General features: G+C 43.8%; 2 protein-coding genes across 4 annotated transcripts in view; both read right to left on the minus strand.

Annotated features, from left to right (window-relative positions):
- Positions 1-1,517: 1,517 nt before the first annotated feature.
- CCNDBP1 (cyclin D1 binding protein 1) lies at positions 1,518-13,651 on the minus strand. Of its 3 annotated transcripts, XM_081089224.1 has the most exons (11): positions 13,424-13,651; positions 13,148-13,207; positions 12,779-12,864; positions 10,157-10,238; positions 9,204-9,300; positions 8,957-9,030; positions 8,045-8,121; positions 7,423-7,706; positions 6,074-6,134; positions 2,930-2,976; positions 1,518-2,679 (listed from the first exon to the last, which is right to left on the minus strand). In XM_081089224.1, exons 1-11 carry the CDS (start codon positions 13,524-13,526, stop codon positions 2,565-2,567), a joined length of 1,086 nt encoding a protein of 361 aa, XP_080945350.1. In that variant the 5' UTR covers positions 13,527-13,651; the 3' UTR covers positions 1,518-2,564. The 3 variants fall into 3 exon arrangements, with proteins under 3 accessions (XP_080945350.1, XP_080945351.1, XP_080945352.1); XM_081089226.1 differs by lacking the exon at positions 6,074-6,134 and having other exon boundaries at positions 1,846-2,679; positions 13,424-13,608; XM_081089225.1 differs by lacking the exons at positions 8,957-9,030; positions 9,204-9,300 and having other exon boundaries at positions 13,424-13,608.
- A 251-nt stretch (positions 13,652-13,902) lies between these two features.
- TMEM62 (transmembrane protein 62) overlaps positions 13,903-17,321 on the minus strand; it is a gene marked incomplete at its 5' end in the record, with an annotated part of 48,838 nt that continues 45,419 nt past the window's right edge. The window contains one exon of the mRNA XM_081112674.1: positions 13,903-14,935. Within this exon, the coding sequence (XP_080968800.1) occupies positions 14,609-14,935 (327 nt within the window). The 3' untranslated portion in view covers positions 13,903-14,608. The remainder of the gene's footprint in view (positions 14,936-17,321) is intronic.

Genomic DNA, 17,321 nt, shown 5'->3' on the forward strand with positions numbered 1-17,321 from the left:
GCTCCCACCACGACCGCTGTACTGGCAGCCATCAGTCTGACTTGTGGCTGAGTAGAGCTCCCCCTGTGGGAGCGCACTGACCACCAGGGGGCAGCTCCTGCATTGAGCATCTGCCCCCTCATGGTCAGTGTGTGTCATAGTGACCAGTCATTCCCAGTCGTTCTGCTGTTAGGGTCAATTTGCATATTATCCTTTTATTATATAGGAGTGCCTGGCCAGCCTGGGTGAGGGGCTGATGGCTATTTGCAGGCTGGCCACAACCCCCAGCCACCCAAGCTCCCAGTGGAGGCTGTCTGGAAGCAGGTATCTGGGATTTGTCTTCTATAATTGAAACTTTGTTGCCATGAGTGGAGGCCTCAGTTGGCTCAGGGCTGGTGGGAAGCATGGCTTCCTCCATCGCCCATGCAACCAAGCCTACTGCTTGCTCCAGCTCCGTGGCTGCTGGCCGCCATCTTGGTTGGGTTAATTTGCATATAGTCACTCTGATTGGCTGGTGGGCGTGGCTTAGGGCATAGCAAAGGTATGGTCAATTAGCATCTTTGTCTTTTATTAGTGTAGACTAGAGGCCCAGTGCATGCAATTTGTGCACGGGGGGAGGGCATCCCTCAGCCCAGCCTGTGCTCTAGCAGTCTGGGAGCCCTTGGGGGATGTCTGGCTGCCGGCTTAGGTCCTCTTCCCATGGGGAGTGGGCCTAAGCCGGCAGTCGGACATCCTTAGTACAGCCGTGGAGGCAGGAGAGGCTCCCACCACTGCTGCTGCGCTCACCAGCCTTAAGCCTGGCTTCTGGCTGAGCAGCGCTCCCCCTGTGGGAGTGTATTGACCACCAGGGGACAGCTCCTACATTAAGCATCTGCCCCCTGGTGGTCAGTGTGTGTCATAGCAAACGGTCATTCGTGATTGGGTCCATTTGTATATTAGCCTTTTATTATATAGGACTAGAGACCTGGTGTATGAATTCATGGGGTCCCTCTGTGTGGCCTGCAGGGATTGGGCTGAAACCAGCAGTCCAATGCCGCCTGCAGCTCCTACTGCCCCTCCCGCTCATCCCGGCCCCACTGTGCCTGCCGCAGGCTCACGCCCAATCAGTCCTGATCGGGAGAGGCTCGCACTGCCACAGTAGTGCTTGCCAGCCATAAGCCCTGCATCTGGCGCCCTCCCAAGGGGAGTGGCCTGTGGGATCGGACGGAAACCGGCTCTCCAACATCCCCTGAGGGGTCCCAGATTGCAAGGATGTGCAGGCCAGGCTGAGGGACCCCACCAATGCACGATGGGGCTGGGGAGGGACCGCGGGAGGGCTCCAGGGCATGTCCAGCCCATCTTGCTCAATCAGCCAGACCCCAGCAGCAAGCTAACCTACCGGTCGGAGCATCTGCCCCATGGTGGTCAGTGCACATCATAGCAACTGACTGACTAGTTGACTGTCTGCCCCCTGGTGGTCAGTGCAAGTCATAGCAAGCAGTTGAGCAGCCTTAGCATATCATAAGCATATTACGCTTTGATTGCTGTTTGGTCTATTTGCATATTACCCTTTTATTATATAGGTTGGTGATGACTTTGCAAAAGATTTAACTAAAGAGACACTTAACATTATATAAGCTTATACATTTAAAATTTTTTGGTTTATAAAAATTTTGTATTTAGCCCTGGCCGGTATGGCTTGGTTGGTTTGAAAGTCATCCTGTTCACCAAAGATGGTGGGTTCAATTACCAGTCAGGGCACGTACCCAAGTTTGATTGCTAGTTGAAGCATGTGCAGCAGGCAATATATCAACGTTTCTCGCTCTCTCTTTTTCTCCCTTCCTCTAAAAGATCAATTAAATTTTTTTTGCTTTTAATTTTGTATTTATATCTGGGGACATGTAATATATAACAGAAAACAATATAGGTATGTATAAGAAAAACAAATCTGGTTCAACAAGGTGAACAAAGTTAACAAATGAGCTCAATACCACAAAATAATCTTAGAGGCATGGAGTGACCTGTAATAATATTCAGTAGGACTTATAAGAATAATGATATTATATAACATGCTCAATTACTAAGAGGGGCTTTGGAGTCACTTTCTTTAAAGTCAAGTGTTCTGTTCTATGCATACTTCTGAACAGAATCAGATCTTCAGACTTTTAAGCCTAAAGGAAAGCAATGTTTTAGTTTCTACCTGTATTTCTGATAGAAAGAAACTTTGGAGGAGTACTCATTTAAGCACTGGCAGGTTAGTATTTTATTGAGATTGTCAACCTCTTTAACAATGAATCAATATACTTTATTGCAAATAGGGAATGAGGCAGCTTCCCCAGGAATCTCTGGGAGGCGATTAAGAAACACAAAATCATGCCATTATCTTTTGTAGCTAGCACAGAAAAATATATCATACTCATACGTTTTATAAATAATTGCCAGTCTGGCCTAACCAACAATCTTTGGTAATAGTGCCTCTTGATAAATATAGACAGAAACTCCTTTTCAAACCAGAAAACATTCTAGCCCCATTTTAAAAGCAGACATCAGAGCCTGGCTGTGACAGTAAGAAAAGGAGAGAGGAGAGTACAAATGAGCCTGAAAACTCATAATTCAAGTTCATTCTGAGTGAGTTCCTTGATTCTGTCCATGCAATGATCAACAGCATTAATGAGTAAAGGGATCCAACTATCTTCTGGTTGTGGGGTTACATGACTCGCTCTGTGAATGGAATGGGGGGGAAAAAGAAATGAAATTTATTATATTGTCAAAGGAAAACATATCTTCAACAGGAAGCACAGAGGAAATTAAATTAAGAAAAGGCAAGTTTCTCTGCAGAAGCTTAGCTGCTCCACAACTGAAGCTGAAAGAAAACTCCATACCCGCTCCTTCAAATGGGGGTTTGGGAGTTGAGAATGGCTGGATAGGTTTATTCTCAAACATCTATTTGGGGAGAAGTCCTCATACTCACCTTGTAATTTCAAGTGCCTTCTTTAAAACAGACACAAGTTTTGCAGCCTAGAAAAGAAACAGAGAAGGTTTATTTTTATGGTAAGGACTCACCCTGATTTTGGATTCTTTACTATTTAGCCAAATCTTAATAACTAGAGGCCCAGTGCACAAAAATTTGTGCACTGGGGAGGGGGGGTCTCTCAGCCCAGCCTGTGCCCTCTCACAGTCTGGGACCCCTCGGGGGATGTCCACCTGTTCCCCAAAGGATTGGGCCTAAGGTGGCAGTCAGACATCCCTCTGGCAGCCCGGGAGTCCTCGGAGGAAGTCCACTTGTCAGTGGGGAGCAGGCCTAAACGGCAGTCAGACATCCTTAGCGCTGCTGAGGAGGCAGGAGAGGCTCCCGCCACCACCACTGTGCTGGCAGCCGACAGCCTGGCTTGTGGCTGAGCAGAGCTCCCCCTGTGGGAGTACACTGACCACCAGGGGCAGCTCCTGCATTGAGTGTCTGCCCCCTGGTGGTCAGTGTGTGTCATAGTGATCAGTCATTTTGCTGTTAGGGCCCATTTGCATATTACCCTTTTATTATATAGGATAGATGCCTGGTGCATGGGTGGGGCTGGCTGGTTTGCTCTGAAAGATGTCCCAGATCAGGGTGGGGGTCCTGCTGGGGTGCCTGGCCAGCCTGGGTGAGGGGTTGAGGGCCATTTTCAGGCTGGCCACACCCTCTTCAGGGTGGGGGTTCCCAGTGGGGTGCTTGGCCAGCCTGGGTGAGGGGCTGATGGCTGTTTGCAGGCTGATCAAGCTCCCCAGTGGGGACCCTCACCCCATGGGGGTGTGGTCAGCCTGGGTGAGGGGCTGAGGGCCGTTCTCAGGCTGCCCACAGCCCCTTCAGGGTGGGGGAGTCCCGCTGGGGTGCCTGACCAGCCTGGGTGAGGGGCTGATGGCCATTTTCAAGCTGGCCATGCCTCTGGCAACCCAAGCTCCCAGCCTCTCCTTTTTTTCTGGGATTTATTTATCTTCTATAATTGAAACTTTGTAGCCTTGAGCAGAGCCTAGGCCTGGCTGAGTGGAGACCCTGGCAACCCAGGCTTTCAGCCCCTCTTTGAGTGGAGGCCATGGGCAGGTGGAAGCAGGTATCTGGGATTTACAGTGGGGCTTTGACTTATGAGTTTAATTTGTTCTGAGACCGAGCTCATTAAGGAGCTTGTTAAGGAGCTTAACTCAAATTACTCTATCAACTCAATGCAAAAAATTGGCCAAGAGACAGCTGGTATCTCAAAAAACTCGTTAGTTGGGACACTCGTAAGTCAAGGCCCCACTGTATTTATTTTCTATAATTGAAGCTTTGTAGCCTTGAGCAGAGCCGAGGGCCGGCCAGGGCAGGCAGGAAGCTTGGCTTCCTCCATTGCCAGGGGCAACCCAAGGCTCCTGCTTGCTCTGTGGCTGCCACCATCTTAGTTGGGTTAATTTGCATACTTGCTCCTGATTGGCTGGTGGGTGTGGCTTGTGGGCGTGGCTTGCGTGTAGTGGAGGGATGGTTAATTTGCATGTTTCTCTTTTATTGTATAGGATACTGTTGCTGCAACGCTTTTACAAGATTTTTTTTTTTTATTTTTTTTTTATTGATTTTATTGATTTTTTACAGAGAGGAAGGGAGGGAGAGAGAGAGTTAGAAACATCGATGAGAGAGAAACATCGATCAGCTGCCTCCTGCACATCTCCCACCGGGGATTGTGCCCGCAACCCAGGTACATGCCCTTGACCGGAATCGAACCTGGGACCCCTCAGTCCGCAAGCCGACGCTCTATCCACTGAGCCAAACCGGTTTTGGCTTTTACAAGATTTTTTTAAAAATATTTTAAATTAATAAAACAGCAAAAGGAAGAATATAATCTGAATTTGTCCCAACTTCTGATAGTTCTAAACATATAGTAGAAACAACTGTTTTTCTTTTAAAAAATCTACGTATAACCCTGGCCAGTGTGGCTCAGTCAGTTGAGCACTGTCCTGTGTACCGAAAGGTTGCCGGTTTGATTCCTGGTCAGGGCACATGCCTGGGTTGCAGGTTCAGTCCCCGATAGGGGTGCATATTGGAGGCAAACAAACTATGTTTCTCTGTCTCTCCCTTCCTCTCTCTTTAAAATCAATAATAAAAAATATTTTTAAAATCCTAATTCTTTTTTAAAAATCTATGTACAGAATTTTTAAGAACACCAATGACAAGATAACATGAGGATGTATGTATGCCATCAATATATAATACATATTTTATAATTTTACTCAAGGTAATTGAGAAGGCATATTGCTAAAGATGTTTATTTCTTAGGAAGTCAATTTTTTAAAAGTGAATACAAATTTAAAAAGTTAATGCCCAAAAGAATCCTATTCTCCTTCAAGGTGTTTGTATATTATGAAGATACTTTGATGTATCTAATTTCCACTATTTAACTTATCAAATGTGATTAGGATTGATACATCTGATTATAGAATATAAACCATTTGGCAGTTTACTTCTCCTTTCAATAACGTTAGAGATAAGAACTTGAGTTTATAAAAATAAAACAGAACTCTCTCTAGCACAGAACCCAGGACTTCAAAGAATACAATATAATCAGATTTTATAAAGAACTTGATCCTCCATGGTTAAATCACATAATGTGTTTATATTAGAGCAGAGTTGTTTTCTGGAACACTTATTTCTGCCTATAGCAGAAATTAGAAACAGATGACTTCAGTTGAGAAGATCTGAAAGCACTACAGTAATTAAGACATTCTCTTCAAAGAAGCATTTTCTAAGGTCTTCGGGTTTTTCTAAATGATTTACCCAGGTGGTTATAGAAAACAGTACTACCAGAGCTCATGGCTATTATAATTCAGCAAATATTTATCAAGCACAAAACACATGTAAGAACCCTTTGTAATACTTTAAGCAATAAAAATAAATAAAAAAATAAAAACAAAACAAAACAAAATAACAACAGTGGTCACATTTAAAGAGAGAGCTGAATTTAGGAACCCCCTTTAAAAAAACAACAACACATGTAAGAAATATATTACTGTTGTACTTATGTCCAAGTGTGACAAATGTATTTCCTACAGCTTAAAGAACATGCTAGTGATTGGTAAAATTCTACCAATTAGGTTTATCAACGCACGTACTTACACTCATTCGCACAGTCGGGTGGCACATAGGTGGATATATACTTAGAGCCAAATCATCCACACTAAGGGCAGAAAGTAAAAATAACCATTAACAAAAAATGAAACAAAGCACAGCTATGTGGCTCTAGCACACAACTAAGGATGCCAACCAATAAGAAAATGACTGCCCCAGAAATGCCTATCAGTTCCTTAAATTGGGCAACCAATAAACAATCAACTCAACGGGTATTTACTGAACACATATATATCCTGTTTCACTAGGACAGTGATGGTGAACCTTTTGAGCTCAGCGTGACAGCATTTTGAAAAACCCTAACTTAACTCTGGTGCCATGTCACATATAGAAATTTTTTGATCTTTGCAACCATAGTAAAACAAAGACTTATATTTTTGATATTTATTTTATATATTTAAATGCCATTTAACAAAGAAAAATCAACCAAAAAAATGAGTTCGCGTGTCACCTCTGACACACGTGTCATAGGTTTGCCATCACTGCACTAGGAGAAGACATGATCAATTCATTAAAAAATGTGAGGATCTGAAACCACCAATTTAATAACTAATACAGGAGGGGTTCGTCCATATAATGCCACCAAAGTGGGCACCACTTAACCAAGTGATCAAATTTAGTTCCACCAATAATGGGACAAATTGACATCACGTGACACTCAAAGTGACGCGATGAGAAGCCAAAAACACTCAACTATGTTATTCTTGCCAAAAAATCTTTAAGTTGAATATATGATCATGAAAAAACAGTCACATGAATCTAGATTGTTGGATATTCTACAAAGATTATTTTAAATTGTTAATGCCAATTTTTTAAAAATTGGATTTTTAAAAATGTCAATTAAAAAAAGGCTAAAAAAGACAGGGGTTGTTCTAGTTTCAAGAGACCAAGGAGATGACCACCAAATGCAATGTGACACCAAGACAGAACCTAAGATTAAAAAAAAATAAATTCTGTAAGATATTTTAGAGATAACTGGACAAATTTGAATATTAGATCATATTAATTTGTTCAATGTTAAATTTCTTGGATATAATAAGAATAAAAGTATTTAAAGGTGAAATGTCATTGAGGTCTGCAACTTACTCTCAAACGGTTCAGTGGGGGAAAAATGGCACATCTATCTATAGAGAAATAAACCGATATAGAAAATAATGTGAATAATAAGAAGGATATGTGTGGGTGCTCGCTGCAATGCTTTTTCAACTTTCCTGTAGGCGTGAAGATGTTCAAAATAAAAAGAAACTGGGGGGAAAACTGGGATGACAACACAAGCAGAGATCAGAATTGCTGCTCAGAATATCAGAACTGATATTTCAAGTAGAGCTCACACTTACCTAGGGCTGATCTCATCAGAAATATCCACAATGTCATCCAGCTGGGCCACCTGGTCCTTCTTCCCATTCTCTGCCACTGAGATCCGGATTTTCTTCAGGCAGGCTTTGGATGCTCTCACCAGCGCAAGGCACGGGATTATCAGCTCTTGATCTTCCTCTGACCAATATGAGTCCTGATTGTTTGGACACCTCAACACATCATCCTGTTCATCACCATGGTTGTCAGAGTTGTTCTCCTCATCATCATTCAAGAGGCCATGGTAAGGGTCACATTCTTCCACAGCCTAAGACATACCATCATTTATGTGAATGCCAAAAAAAAAAGAGTCTGTTGTACTTTCAGCATCATGTCTGAGTTGTTCCAAACCTCAGCTAGCTACTTCACTAATGGCGACAGAGTTGGATCACTGCATAAACCCTCTCTCTCTCCTAGTCCAGCAATGGGACAGGGGAGTGGTACTAAATCACACACCAGCATGGGGTGCAGGTGGGAGATGGAGGACGGGAGTGAGGCTGGGACTTATTCAGCCAGTGCTCGGGACATCTCCTGTCTTTATAACCAATTCTCATCTACTAGTCACAGTAGCCTTCCAATGACCAACAAAGATAGACGTCGTCTCACCTGCTCCATTTCCTCATGTGCATCCTTCACTAAATCCACACTCTTTGTCAGCATTAAAAGGGCTGCAGCTTTGTTATCTGTAAGTAAAAAATTAGAGGAGAAACCCAACAATTCTCTGAAGTCTGCAAAGGGCAATCAACAATGTCCCCATTTGAAGGGAGTGCCAAGGACATTCAACAAGGCCAGTGGTTTAATGTAAAATTCTCACATACATCCTCTGGATATCAAAACAGGGGGCTAAAAAGCTTATCATTCACTGCAAGTAAAATGATCACAAGGTGTTTCTCAATGGTCCCCTTGAATGACCACAATTTTTGACCTAGCTGGTTCTACCTCATAACTGCTTCAGTGTGTCTCATAATATTGAACCTGGGGCCATGGCCAGTATGGCTCAGTTGGTTGGGCATCGCCCCATGTACCAAAAGGTCACCAGTTAGATTCCCAGTCAGGCACATGCCCAGGCTGTGGGCTCGATCCCCAGTAGCAGGGGTTGCAGGAGGCAGGTGATCTGATTGATGTTTCTCTCTCACATTGGTTTCTCTCTCTCTCTCTCTCTTCCTCCCTCTCAAAAATAAATAAAAGCTTCTTTTTTTTTTTTTTTTTTTTGTTTGTTTGTTTAAAGAAAAGAAATACTGATTCTGGGGCAGGCAGGACCAGGAGAATAAGCCATATGGGTTCAATAAGAAGCAGAGCCACAGCAAAAAGGGAGTTTGAATTAAGAAATATGAGAACTAAAAAGACTGGCAGAAAGTATTAATACCTATCTTTTGCTATTGGTAATAAAGTATATATATTTGACTAAACTCTTTATGTAAGTTAAAATATATATATGGTACAAAACTGGATGCTCGTATGAGAGGTCTGTCTGCTTTGGCCATCAGAGTCAATGACCCACTTCCCACTCTTACCCACCTCTTGGTATCTGAGGCACCTGCTCGCACGCAACCCAGACATTGTTGCAAGAAATAAGGTCATTGTTCTCAGGGCTGAGGAAAGGAATCAATAAGGACATATCAATAATCTAGGTTCCTGTCCTAAAGAGCTCCTTCCTCCTGGTTATTACTCTCAGTTACACTACAATTTTGCTGTTGAACTGAGCTTTTATCCCTTCCTGATACAAGGAACCCCATTAACTAATACTCAACCGTGGCATCACTACCTCTGAGCTGGAGTGGTGCAAAGCACTTCCACAAGCTGAGCCATGCCATCCACGATGTCCAAAGTGGCGCTGCGAACCAGCTTCCTCAGAGTGATTCCTGTAGCCAAACCCAAAGACTAAGCAGCCGGTCTTCTTTCCAGAAGCAAACATCTACTTTCCTCAAGAGTGTAAGCACTACAGAACTTAAGGTAATGTGCACCCACATGCTGTAATTGGAGTACCCACACAAAACATTTTTTTTTTAAAGAAAAGAAATACTGATTCTGGGGCAGGCAGGACCAGGAGAATAAGCCATATGGGTTCAAAAGAAGCAGAGCCACAGCAAAAAGGGAGCTCTTCCCTTGCTCTTCCCACCATTCCTGACTGCTGATTATAAGAAAGGCATGGCCCTAGCTGGTTTGGCTCAGTGGATAGAGCGCCGGCCTGCAGGTCCCAGGTTTGATTCTGGTCAAGGGCACATGCCCGGGTTGCGGACTCTATCCCCAGTAGGCAGCTGATCAATGATTCTCTCTCATCATTGATGTTTCTATCTTTCTCTCCTTTCCCTTACTCTCTGAAATCAATAAAAGTAAAAAATAAAAAAGACATGGAAGCCACTTAATGTATAAGGAAACTCAGCAATAGGGTGTGATATAATATGGGTGGAGACTGGGGATAGCTTGGGCCTGGGTATGGGGTGAGACTTAGCCAGCATCTGTGATGGTATATTGGGTTAGAGAGGAAGGAGCTAGTGAGAATGAGAAACCTTAGAGTCAGGTAAGGCGAGGGGGATGGGAACACAGCATCTATAGCTGAAGGCTTATTTACAGAGGTCACTTCCATTATGAAGTTATCTTTGCATTTTATGAGGAAGTTACATTACCTGCTCAAATTGAGAGCAAGGTAAAGTTTCAGTACATAAGCTGTCACATTAGCCAAGGTCTACCCAATGTTTATGTGTGACAGTGACTTACCCTGATCCTTGGGAAGTGAATAGTATACTGCAATAATTGCCTTGATGGCAGCATGGACTTGTTCACAGAGCCTCTGGGCTTCCTATGAAGAGGTAGACCAATTTCAGAATGAAAAAGGAAATGGATTAGATCAATCTGGTCAACTCTTCTACTCTGGAAGAGAGAAGACGACGGTATAGCATCACAAACCCTTTCTGAAGTCCTAGTATGGGTTAGGCCTTGTCCTATTCTCATCACATACTAGAGAGAAGTTAGCCGGACACCAGGTACTGAGCTGGTAATTCAATAAAACATGAAGAAACAGCTGGAAAAACTTATTCTTGATTTCTGCTATGAAATATTCACCTTATCATAGACCAGGAATTGGCCAACTATGGACCCCTGGGCCAAGTCAGGTGCACTGCCAGGTTTTTTTTAATAGTGTTACCGGTACACAGTCATACTCTTTTGTTTACAGATTATTATAGTTGTGTTTGCACTACAAGGGCAGAGTTGCATCACTGGCCTGCAAAGCGTAAATATTTATTATCTGGCCCTTTACAGAAAAAGTTTGCCTATCCTCTTAGACCATTAACCAGGTGTCTGTCTCTCTTTTTCTCTAGTTCTGCAGGAACATAATATACCTAAAGGTAATAATGGACTCTACAATGTTCAGTGTTGACTATTTGCCTTCTAAGCAGACACTGACTTTCACTTATCTTCCTTGTCCTCATTTAGCTGCTAAATTTTAAGCCAGTGCTATGTAAAATGTGCTCTACAGAATGGTGCCAGTCCCCAAACTGCTTACTAGTCTGGGATGGATAAGTACAGTGACTGAGAGTGTTTAGAAACTTTTATGGCAATTTGACATTCCTTCAACATCTAAATACGTAAGTTTATAAAAGGAAAAGTCCATATGGAACTGAAATTAAAAATAAATATAACTATTATTCAGTAAGACTAGCATGCTGAGATCCTAAGCAATTGTGATTCAAATATATATAATTCAAATAAAACCAAATTCTAATTTTCCATCTGAGTGAAACCACTGACCTAAGCATGTACAGAAAATAGTTCTATGCTGCCTCCTCATGGTATCTTACTAGCTGTGAATTTTAGCAGCAAGTCCTAAGAATATTTGAAAGGAGTTGGCAGGTAAGAAAAACAAGGTATTATTACTAACTCCCTTTGAAATAAATATTGACTTTCTTCCACAAAGTTTTTCAAGTGCTCTCATATAATTAATCTCATTTCCTCATCACAGATCTCTGAGTTATGTAGGGGGAGAGAGTTTATCATTGTAGGTGCAGCAAAAGAGTATTTTTCCATTTCAAAACATCTGGAAATATAGATTGAGCAAGAAAACGAACTATTAACTGCGAAAATCAAATAAGGCAATGAGTATGCCATTTTTAAATAAATTTATCCCAAATTCAGTATACCTAGCTCTAGAAAAACTGGGCATAGAGCACACTTGGTCACAGTTGACATGTTTATTTTCATTAGTTTTATAATAAAGGGGTTATTAAATGCATAAAGTCTTTGTTCTAGCAATTCCACTTCCTGGAATTGTTTTTGTTGTTGTTGCATATGTGTGTGGTTTTGTTTTTTTTTTTTTTTACCAATATACACACATATACCAAGAATGTATTAGGCAATTTACAGCACTGTTTATAATAGCTACAAATTGGAAACAGCTTAAATGTCTACATAGAGTACTGGCTACCTGAATTATGGTTATATGCTCTCTACTGAATACCTTGCAGCCATTACAAAGAAATGATCAACTTTATTATGTGCTGCTGAGAATCAATTTGCAAACTATATTGTTAATTTTTAAAACATTTTTTAAATACTTTTATTGATTTTTTACAGAGAGGGAGAGAGTTACATCGATCAGCTGCCTCCTGCACACTCCCCACTGGGGATGTGCCGGCAACCAAGGTACATGCCCTTGACCGGAATCTAACCTGGGACCCTTCAGTCCGCAGGCCGACGCTCTACCCACTGAGCCAAATCGGCCAGGGTGTTAATTTTTTTTAAAAAAGATCCAGAAAAGTGTTTATGGCATTCTGTCATTTGTGTAAAAAGAAGCAGGCATATATACATAAATGTGTATATGCATATAATACTTATGAGTAATTCAAAAGGAACTAGGGAACGAAGAAATAAACTTTGTAGCACACTTAACTTTGATATCTTTTAAATTTTATACTGTATACATTGTTACTGAATCATATAAAAATAATTGAATATAAAAAGGGATGTAGCGTAACAAAAACGGTATAGCTTAGACATCAGATAGATCCTAATTTAAATCCTAACTCACTGCTTATACACCTTAACCCTAGCCTCTGAGCCTGCTGACTCATCTGCTAGATGGGGGTCAGTTACGGGAAAACAAATAGCAAGTGCTTAAATGACCAGAAAGGTAATAAGCTGAACCAGTTCTCCTTAGAAGACCAGCCTACTCCAGGCCAGGCCCTGCACGTGGCAATGTGGTCCTCACAACAATCCTGGGGGTGAGAACTGCAGTCCTGTTTGACAGATAAGAAGAATAAGTCCCTGGCTGAGCTCAGAGGTGGGAAGATGGAGAGAGGATTCCTAAGGAATCGGGAGGCAGCACAGGAACGCAAAGCCCACCTGTGCGGACGGCGGTGGCCGCGGGAGTCGCGCGAAGACTTCGGTGAGAGTCGTGGCTTCCCTGGACACCGTCTCAGCTGCCTCATCTGGGGGCGACAGCGGGGAGGGCAGGCGCCTGTCATGCCCACAGGACCGGCTGCCGCGGCTGCGCGGACTTGAAGATAACGCGCTCCTCTCCACCCCTACTGGCTGAGCCGTCTCAAAGCACCTCCAAAACCCGGTGTTTACGGTTTCACCCTCCGAGGTGCCGACGGCGGGCCCGGTGAGGCACCCCGCAGAGAGGATGCGGGGGAGGGGAGAGAGAGAGGGGCCAGGCGGGCCGCTGGGAGCAGACGGGAGGTGGGGGTCCCCAGCCCCAGAGGCACTCACTGAGTCGGCGCCAAAACGTCTCCCGGCTGAACTCCTTGGCGGTCTCCAGGGCTTCGCCCACTGGGTGGATGGGGGGCAGGCGCCCGCGGGCAGTGGCGGAAGGAAGAGCAGAGGTGACCGGAGCCGCCTGGGCCCCGCCCCCTCCCCGCCTCCTCCGCCCGGCCTCCCTCCCCGGCACCCAGACCCCCGCTCCGCCGCCCGACCCCCGCCACGGCTGGGCCTCTTCCCGACCCAAGCCCGTCCCTACGGCCGCCCGTCCCAACGGCGTCCGCTCACCCCGCACTCCGGGCAAGAGTAGCCGCAGGTCCCCGGCTAAATGCCGCAGCTGCTCCAGAGGCGGGGGAAGGGAGGGCGCTGCAGGGGCCGCCGCGCTCGCCATCTCCGGAGACGGCCTGGGGCCGGCAGGCAGGGCGCCGAGGCAGCTGCTGCGGTGGCAGCTGCTGCGGTGGCTCCACTTCCGGCGTCACAGACCCGGGTCCTTTCCGGCAACAAACCGCCCCGCCCGCCCCCAGACCAGGCCACGCCTCCCATGGCCCGCCCCCGAGGAGTTACTTCCTTTTTTATTTTTAATTTCAGAGAGGAAGGGAGAGGGGAAAACATTAATAATGAGAATCATTGATCGGCTGCCTCCTGCACACCCCGCACTGAGGATTGAGCCACCCCGGCTTGTGCCCTGACCGGCCGGCAATCACACGGTGACCTCCTGGTTCATAGGTCTACGTCTAAGCGTAACCACTGAGCTGGCCAGACTATTTCCATTTTTTAAAAATGTTTTTATTGATTTTATTTTTAGAGAGAGAGGAAGGGCGAGGGACAGATAGAAACATCCATTGGCTGCCTCCTGCATGCCCCCTACTGGAGATAGAGTCTGCAACCGGGGCATGTGCCTAACGGGGAATTCAACCCAGGACTTCTTGGTGCACAGGATAACCAACTGAGCCACACGGGCTGGGACGAGTTATTTCCTATTGTCATTCATTTACTGTATTTGATTGATTGAAACTCCCCCTCCCCCATTGAAGAAGCGGAGGCCCCAGCCTGCCGTTAAAGCAGACTGAGAGCTAATAGTGCCAGGGTAGTCAGGGTCAGGTCCAAGTTCACACTGGTTCTCCGACTCTAAAGTGGCACCCTTGACTGCTGAGTTCCAGACACTGTGCTCGGTACTTTACATGAGTTAGCCCTAAAAACACACTGGGCCTCAGATACACCCATACACACCCAGCCCGTCCTCTACCCTTCACAGAAGTAAATCAACCCTTTGCCTTCTTGGGGAAGGAAGGAATCATAGCATCATTTAGAGACTCTGCAAGTCCATTCTGCAGGAATCAGTAGTGGGTAATCACCCAACCCCTAGGCAGCCAAGGAGCAGCAGCTCCCTGAAGCTTGTCCACCAGTGTTGGCCTTCCACCTGCTGCTGGGGCAGAGGCCTGGGCGACAGAGGTAGATGGTGAGACATGGCCTTCAGGAGCTCAGGTGGCTTTTTAACTGCACTGTAAAGGTGACAAGCTCCTTGGAGTTCAGTGTCCATACGCGATGAATGAGAACAGGTGTCAACAGTGTCAGCCAGGTCCGCAAAGGGGAGAAGAAAAAAGCTAGGGTGCCATACGCCCTCTGAAGAAAGTAGCAGGCATAAATCTGCCAGATGTATAGCAGTAACACAAAAAGGTAAACAGGAATAATTTTCAAGTATTTTCCTTGACGGAGATGAGACCTGAAGTTGTGACCATAGCACCGCTGCAGCAAGCTCCAACACAGGTAAGCCATCAAGGGGATGTTAAAAAATGCCAACTGGAAAGAGGAGAACATCATCATTAGTTTACTAGCAAGCCCTCAGAGGAGTCAGGACCAGGGCTCGCTAATACATTAGGTAGCTCCTAAGAATATGTTGCTTTCCCTCTTGGGGGGTTAACTCTCTGATTCTTTATGCTTCAATCACACTTGCTTATATCACAATAGTTGACTTATGGTTAGTTGTATATTTGGGCCTGTATCCTTTCATTCATTTTAAAGGCAAGTATCACTTCACTTATCTTGAAGCCCTCGATAATGTTTAAGGAGGAAATGAATTGAATATGTATGCATACACACGCTCACATGCTTTTTTGGCAGAGGGAGGGGGTTACTTGGGTATCAATATTTTTTTTATCTGTGTATTTTTATTTGAAGTACCATGATGATTACTGGAATACAAATTAGAAGGTTTAAGTTATAATCCAGGTTTAGCTGCTGTACCATTCATTCATCATCCATTATGTGGCAAGCCCTGTGCAACACTTTAGGCCTGGGACATACTGGTAAACAAGTCAGAAAAGATGCATTATAGAGCTTGCATTCTAACAGGGATAACCCCCCCTCCCCTCAAAAAAATTAATTACAGATTTTGAGAAATTCTATAAAGAAAATAAGAGGGTAAATGGCAGACGAACTCTCTGAGGCCTGAAGTACAGGAATGAGTCAATGGGAGGAAGTGCATTCCTGGAAGAAGGATCAAATGAAAAGCCCAGAGGTAGGTGAGGTCTTGGCCTATTTAAAGCCAATGGCCTAAAACATGATGAGCCAGGTGGAAATTTGGGCAATCAGCAGGACCCCGATCATGTCACTGCTCTGCTTAAAGCAGAGGCGGGGAACGTCCAGCCTGCAGGTCGTATAAGGCCTGTGAAATCATTTGGTCTGGCCCTGCCAAGGCCTTAGAGGTGAGTTAAATGTTTGACCAAGCATAGCAGGCTAATTTTTAAGGTAATAATTTTGCATGGCCCTGACTTAAATTAGGGTGGTAATAATGAGATGGAGAGAAGTGGTGGATTCAAGATATATATAGGAGACAGAGCAAACAAGGTATTACTTGCTAGAGAGAATATGAGAGAAGGGGAAGGATTGGAGATACATCTTAAAGAAACTGGGTAAATTGTGGAGCCATTTAGTAAAATTAAAATTAACTAGAGAGGAACAAATTTGGGGGTAGAAATTAAAGGTCCTATTAAAGGTATACTTTTAAATTGAGATGCTTGTTAGATATCCAAGGGAAGACGAGAAGTGACAACTGGATATATAGGCACTTGGAGTGCAGAGAAGAGGTCTAGATCAGAGATATAGATTTGGGAGTCATGAGCCTAGATGTAGTTAAGATCCATCATTAATGTACTACTATTCAAGTATGAATATATACCCACCCTTTGGTACGGTTCAGGTTTTACTTGGTACAAGAGTGCTCCTGAGAGACAACCTCCATTTACATAACAAAAAAACTGAACTGGACCCAGACGTATACACATAGGAAATGCAGCTTTATAGAGAACATTTGGGCCTATGGCCAGTTTGCAGAGGTCTTCCCTATTTGTTTATCTCTAATCCTGCTGATCATGTTTACTACCCTGTTTGAACATTGTTCAAACTCATTTTGAACAATGTTTCTGGATCTCTTCCAAAACTCTAGATCATTACCTCCAGATTTTGGTCGATTAGTCCCCTTAAGTGAGTAAAATAAATGGTTAGGTAAATATCTTTCAAACCTATTTATAGAGATTTGCTATGGGTCAGGGTTTTGTTTGTATGTGTGTTTGTTTTAAAGGTATTTTGATCAAAATGTAAATCAAATGTATCAGTGTTTCCAAAACAAGTATACCAATAAGACATTACTAGGAAACCCAGGGCTAGTTTTGCCCAGTGCAGCTTCCAGTGGTTAACTGAATACTTTTCTTATATGTGTCATTTTCCTTTCCTCCTTCTGAAATATTTTCCTGCTTCATTTTCATAATCAATTTTGGTTTAATCAGAAGTCTATCCTTTATTCTACCATAAGTCCCTTATTTCATTCATTTTGTCAATGAAAAGCACGGTGAAACAAGCAACAGAAACCAAAACCTCTTTCCCCTCTTATAAACCCTGTCTACCAAAAATGTATTTTAGATGTTTACATGAGAATGGTGGAAGAGCGTAGGCAGTACTCAAAAGGCAAACAAAATACCAGTTATTAAACACTGCCTGCCAGTAAATTAGGAAACATGATCTATGGCAGTGATGGCAAACCTTTTGAGCTCGGCATGTCAACATTTTGAAAAACCCTAACTTAACTCTGGTGCCGTGTCACATATAGAAATTTTTTTATATTTACAATCATAGTAAAACAAAGATTTATATTTTTTATATTTATTTTATATATTTAAATGCCATTTAA

Source organism: Myotis nattereri (genome assembly GCF_964212035.1).
Source record: "Myotis nattereri genome assembly, chromosome: 1".
NCBI classification, from domain to species: domain Eukaryota; kingdom Metazoa; phylum Chordata; class Mammalia; order Chiroptera; family Vespertilionidae; genus Myotis; species Myotis nattereri.